This window comes from Meleagris gallopavo, chromosome 3, assembly GCF_000146605.3.
Source record: "Meleagris gallopavo isolate NT-WF06-2002-E0010 breed Aviagen turkey brand Nicholas breeding stock chromosome 3, Turkey_5.1, whole genome shotgun sequence".
NCBI classification, from domain to species: domain Eukaryota; kingdom Metazoa; phylum Chordata; class Aves; order Galliformes; family Phasianidae; genus Meleagris; species Meleagris gallopavo.
In genome coordinates, this window is record NC_015013.2 from 3,695,267 (window position 1) to 3,701,760 (window position 6,494).

Here is a 6,494-nt window from a genome sequence, read left to right on the forward strand (position 1 = left end):
TTACTGTAATGTAGATCTGGGATAAGATGCAAAAACTGATTTAGTACAATAACCAAGGGCTTACAAAAAAATTGGAAAGATAAATCAGGAAGTGTTCTGAAGAAAAACACTGACATATTTTACTTTATGGAAAGTAAACTGTTAATGACAAGCAAAAAAGGACATTCAGAACTATGTACAGTAAGATCCAGTATAAATCCAAATACAAGGGCACTGTCCTCAGATGCATGCATACAGAAATTTAAACTGAACTGCTCTGCCTACTTCAGCAGTTAATATAAATCTAAGTGTGAAAGCACGAGGTACATCACAGCTGTGCGAATCATATCACTCTTATTATGTCTATAAATGGAACCCACAACAGGGAGCAACTGTTTAGTTGTGATTTCCCAATGTCTTGATCACATGGACTAGATTTGTTAAAAAGACTCCACAGAGTTCAAATTGTATTTAGAAAAGCACATGCTTAGCTGTTTGGAAAGGGGTAAAAATATTACAGATGTTAATAGTTGTATTTGGGCAATTGGTCAATGCAGTGTTTAAGTAGAAACTGACACAGCTTCAGAAAGTTGGGGGCAAAGGACATTTACTTTGTAGACAGCATGAACTATGTAAATGGTACAAAATCGTCTTTAAGACTCAACAACTGCAGTATCTCATAAGCTCACATAGGACTGTGAACTTGAATTCCAATAACTGAACAAAATCTATTACCAGTTTGAGTCACTTGAGTAAAAAACACCTTTTCTGTGTACCTCCCATACTAGTTAATTCTATTGAGACATTTTAAAAGCAAACTATCAAGAGGAATGAATCAACTGAGTGTGTTTAAAATTAAAAAAAGCTATCTGCTAATAGCATAGATAGTGCCACAAATCTATAAAGCAATATTTCTATTTATTATATTGTTACCAGCTGTTGGGATGACTTGCTTTAAAGCATTAACGTTAGCAGGCCACCCAGTGGAACAGAGAAAATCTCACTAAAATGTTTGCAATGTCATCATATTTGGTCTTGAATATAGTTAAACCTAGAAAAAAAAAGATTTAATAAAGACCCCACATAAGAGCCTTTTAGTTTTATTTTCAACATAACTGAAATTTTCAAGGGAAAGCTAATGCTTCCATAGAGGCTGTTAAACAAGGAACATATTTATTGCACAGAAACCATCAGCTGCATTGTGTGAGGCTGCTGAATATATTAAACCTGACACTGTGACATATTAGACATGAGACAAACAAAATATGGTGCTATACGTAGAATTTCATACAAGAATATCATAGTGATGTCAGCAAATATAATACCATTCCAGATTCTCTATCTCTTCAGATCTTCTATTTGTATTAGATTTCTGGAATATTTCATTTACAAAATATTTTGGTAAATACTTCCATGACAGGAACATGTAAACATGCTCTTGTAATGCTAAGAAGAGAGGAATAGAAATGTATTTATTGACATTACTTACCCGTGTGAAGGTACCCTCAAAACTATGAATATCCAGTTGTGGCTTCTGAGCATAAACATAAGCATTGATTGAAAAGAGATCCTGTAAAACAGATTAACGTACTTACTTTATTTAAACTTGAATTTAATTAAGTATTTTGAAGGACTTTTTAATGGTAACGATTTCAGTTGATATGACTCTTAACACTCCACCCCAAATTTAACACATTGAAGTTTTATCCAAAAAACACATCACTTTTTTCAGTACATTCTGTCATAAAGAAATCAGATCCAAGATAGTAGTATAAACACATCGATATTTCATGCACTAAACTGTTTTACATTTATAATGCATAGGAAATTATATAATTTGTTTTTCTTAAGAGCTTGGTTTTAATTTTTTTTTAGTGTAACCTTAAAAATATTTTACTGGTTCCTTTAAAAAAATAAAGTTTCTTGGTTCATTTTATTCTTAAATGAAACTGAAACAAAATACTTTTCCAACAAGGCAAAAGCCAACTGAATAAAAGGTCAAGCAACGAACTCATCTTTTCTTAAATACTGAAGCGCTCAGTATATCCATCTGCAGTCAACCCATGAAAACTCCTGCAGTTTTAAGAAAGTTTTGATGGTCAGAACCAACAGCATCTAAGATTTCAGAAGGCGTAGACCTCACAACCCAGCCCTGGAGAGGATTGATACCAATGCCCAGTGAAACTAAGATTCTCAACCTATGATGAAATGCAAGGATGTCCAGCTTCTTACAGTGTCTAGCTCCCAATTATTCAGGTTACTTCCATTCTTTATCTACTACATGAATCTTGCAAAAGGCTAATCATACACCTTCCTCCAGGAAGCCAATTATAGAGTTTTAATACCCTGTTCATCTGAACTAGAATACACTAGCTTCAAAATTGAACTAAAGTTACAGCCTCCTCTATGGACATGTAATCAAATGGCTCAAATAGAGTTATTTTCAAAAGTACTACAATTATTTTCTGATCATAATTGAAATATAACAAAGATTTGAATAAAACAATTAGAACACTACAGAAATGAAGTTGCAGTTGTCCACGTATGTGTTAATGAGCTTTAAAGTCTACACATCTGTATCTTTCTGTTACTCTGACACAAAAATGATAGATTTCCGAATATAATCTTTCACTTTTCTAGGAAAGAGTGGAACCATTTTCTAATCTGTTGTGACTTTATCAAGCATGTTTGATTTCGTTTATAAAATGTGTAGGCCTATATATAAATCATTAATTTGAATTTCAGCTTATACTCTACAGAAAAACGTCTTTTACTTTGCAAAAATAGTATTTCACATACTTTTTAAAACATGAATTTAATTAGAACTCTCAAATTATCGTAATCTTTAAACTATTAATCATTTATTTTAGTCTTTCACACTGTTTCGTTCGTTGCACCCTTCTCTATCTACATTCATCAGCTTCATGAGAAATAATTCATATGAAACTAATACCCAGGCAGCATCCTATACCCTCATCATTCACTTCTTTTGAATCTGTTATCACCTACAATTTAGCTAATCTGGGTTATTATGTGCTTTATGATGTAAAGAAAAATACAGCCTCAGCAATGGATGGTACGTCAGAAAATTAATACCACACTCACACACAATACAAACTGCTAGTGAAATGCATCAAGTGAGAACTCATCTCTTTTCAAAGAATGCCTTAGCAGGAAGCAAGATTTAAAAAAAAAAGCAGCAGAAATATCTACCTTTTAAAGTATATAGGTATTTGTGCAGTAGTATATTTTCCCACATTCCAATCTTTCTACAGGTATTTGCTCCTACTGTGACGTCCTCCTTTGTTATATTTTAAATGTAAAAATTTCTACCACATTCCCTTTATGCTTTTTTGTTTTAATTCTCCTTTGGCATTTCTGATTTAAAACCCAAACTTTCCTTTTTTTTTTTCTTTTTTCTCTTTGAATTTCAAGTCAACCACACCTTTCTGAAATACTGAGATCTGCACACTGCCTACACACTTGTGGCATTATTCTAGATAGAAGGCCACCAACTGCAAGCAGCTGAGTATTGAGAAAAAAAAAAAAAAAGACAAAATCTTCTCCAGGAGAAATCTGGGATGGAAGTTCATTGATAGAAAGAAGTTACAGACGCCTATTACATGTGCTCAGTAGCTTCCTAAATCACTTCTTCATTACTGGGGAAAAGGGAAGGGAAAAGGACATTTTCTTTACTGTAGACCAACGCTCCATACAATGAATAGGCATCATTCTTTCGCCAATAAAATACAGAAGCTGAGTTCTCATAATACAGTGGTAAAAAGAAATCCACAGAATGGTTATAGAAGATTGACATTTACATATGAATTGCATTCAACAATAGGAGCACAAAGATGTCCCTTCACGCAGCGCTGCTTTCCCAGTAGTGCATTTCTCATCTCAATGTATTAAAAGAAAACACAATGGAGAATTCAGCCAGGAGGCTTCAAGATTTGTACACAATGCTAAGTGTAAATATAACTTTAGCTCTCTGAGGAAGTAAGATGTACCTGGTTAAGTTTGTGTCATTGCTTCCCTCTACAGAGAAGTAGGGAAAAGGGAAATTTCCTCTAACAGAGATTGAATGTTTTTAAAAACCAGAGAACTATTAATAGTTTAACTAATAAGTAGCTTGGACTACATAAAGTTTAGCTTCATGAAAGAATAATTTGCATATTATAAGCATCAAACCACTAGTTCATTGAAGCAGATTTGCTCTTCCAGTATCTTATGAGCAGGGGGACTGTAACAAGTGTAGATTAAAGTAAAAACAATAAACCTAAACCTTAGGCAATAAAAAGTTATTTTTATACAAATGTAGATCAGATGTTTAAAAAATGACATGATTACAGCATGCATTTCATGATCTGTCACATGCAAATAATAATCAAAAAGAAAGCATTTCATCCTTTGCACTGAAATTCAGGAGATGACTTGATGATACAGTAACAAAAATGTTCTCTTTTGCATTTCACAACACCACCAATCACCCTGCAGCTACCAGCAACACAGAAAAAGCTCCTCTGTTAGGTCAAGGGCAACATTTGTTCACCTTACTTAAAGATCATTAAAATACATTCTTAATCATAACATGTAGTTCATTACAAATAAAATTGCTTTTGGTTCAATAAAACTAATTAAATATAAATGGCATTGTTTACTGTTGTATGGATCTTCTGATATAAATCAGCAAGTCACCGTTTATTGAAAATTACAGTGACCTCATTGCTGTTAATAAATTTACTTGATCACTTAAGCCAGAAATGAATGCCCCAGAATGTGTACACTGCAATTAAAAAAACACTTCACCTATAACTATGAAGCTGCAAGAAACCTAATCTAGTTTTTACAGTATTTGCAGCCTAGCCATCACTAGATGACCCGTTGAAATTTTAATTCTCTGATCACAGTAAGTGCTTTAGGAAGACAACAAAATCTGCACTGATCATCTTCATGGTGTCATCTGTTCTTTAAGAAAAGGTCTGGAGGTCTGCAGGCACATTTATTCTGGGTGTCACAGCGGGTAAGGTTACAGCATTGCTCTCTTGGTGTGACTGACAGCTCTCAACAACACCAGATACTCACAGCATTTATGTCAGGTAACCAAAGAAATTAAAAATGTATGATTCTACGAACTATGCAGCATATATTAGTTAAATGTATGACCCAATTGTTTAGTCTGCTATATGCTCAATTTGCAAGTGTTCCCTTACGTTATTAAAAATATATTTTGATATGCAAAAATAAGTGTCACTTAAAAATGCCCTACAAACACATGGAGAAGACACTGTAATAGGAGTCAACACCTGGAAGTCAGGAAAACCACTACTGCAACAAATATTAGCTATTTCAAAGAGAAGTCTAGTTAAACCTATTTGATCCAGTAAAGGAAAAAATTCTGACAATGATAAGAGAAACAATAAATCTCAACATCAGTCTGGAGATATTGAGGGCAAAATGGCTTCCCTGAGACAGTGCCACATACCAGTCTGTACTTCTAAACAGATTCATTTTGTGAATGGAATCTGTTCAGAGAATTACTGATTTATCATAAAGAAATACAAATTTAACCACAGAATCCTAACCCAATATTGTACCCAACCTTACAAATATGAGCACTTACTGCAGTTTAAAGTGGCACAGAATTCCAACACGTCTGCTGTATTTGAAATGGACAAGCCTAAAAGACTTTTGTGTTCCCTAAAACAACTCTTTGTAGCCAGAGAACTCATTATGCACCATCCATTCTCTGTACTCTTTCAACTAATTTTAAACTTACCAAAAAGCTGTATACAACTGTGGCTAAAAAAAAAACAACCTACACACATCAACAACAAAAAAAAACCAAACCCAAACTCTTTCACACCGATCCTTATGCAGATAAAAGTTGCACTCAGTTTGTGATCAACTGAAAAGACCTGAAGGAAAGGCTCTCAAGGTGCCAGTTTGCCACAGCTATTCCTCCCGCGGCCCAGCAGGTGGCAATCAAGAATTATGGCACAAGAGGCCCTTTTTTTTTTAAATTTTCACACAATCTTAAAATTTGTAACATGTAAATTATATGTACAGTAAGACAGAAGACTTTTAGTAGCATACTAACTGTGGAAGAGACAACATTGATAGAATGGAAGTGTTAGAAACATATTTATTGTAAATGAGTTGGTATTTGAGTAGGCCTACTTCTCTAAATTCCCTAAAGCAAAGTAGGTTTTCATGAATGACATTATTAAAAAAAAAAAAAAAAACAGTATCAAAATAGATATTCCTTAACTGAAATGTTTTATTTTCACCACGCCAATTAGTGTTTGGGCAAAGAGGACAAGCTGCCTACCCTGTACAGCTGGAATGCATGGAGGATCACTTCCCTAGCAGTTTCTTACAACAGAGGAAGGATCATAGCCTGATTCTCCCAACAATTTGTAGAGAGAAAACAAAACCAAATTTGACCCAAGACTAGAACACAAAGCTCAGTCCTTCGCTAGACAGCTCCAAAGCCCAAGAACTTTCTCAAAAAA

The 6,494-nt window shown here is 34.1% G+C and overlaps 1 protein-coding gene across 1 annotated transcript in view; it reads right to left on the reverse strand.

Moving 5' to 3' along the window:
• The window catches only part of ATP9B (ATPase phospholipid transporting 9B (putative)), a 143,000-nt gene that overhangs the window by 83,785 nt on the left and 52,721 nt on the right, over positions 1-6,494 (reverse strand). The window contains 1 exon segment of the mRNA XM_031552722.1: positions 1,469-1,549. Within this exon segment, the coding sequence (XP_031408582.1) occupies positions 1,469-1,549 (81 nt within the window).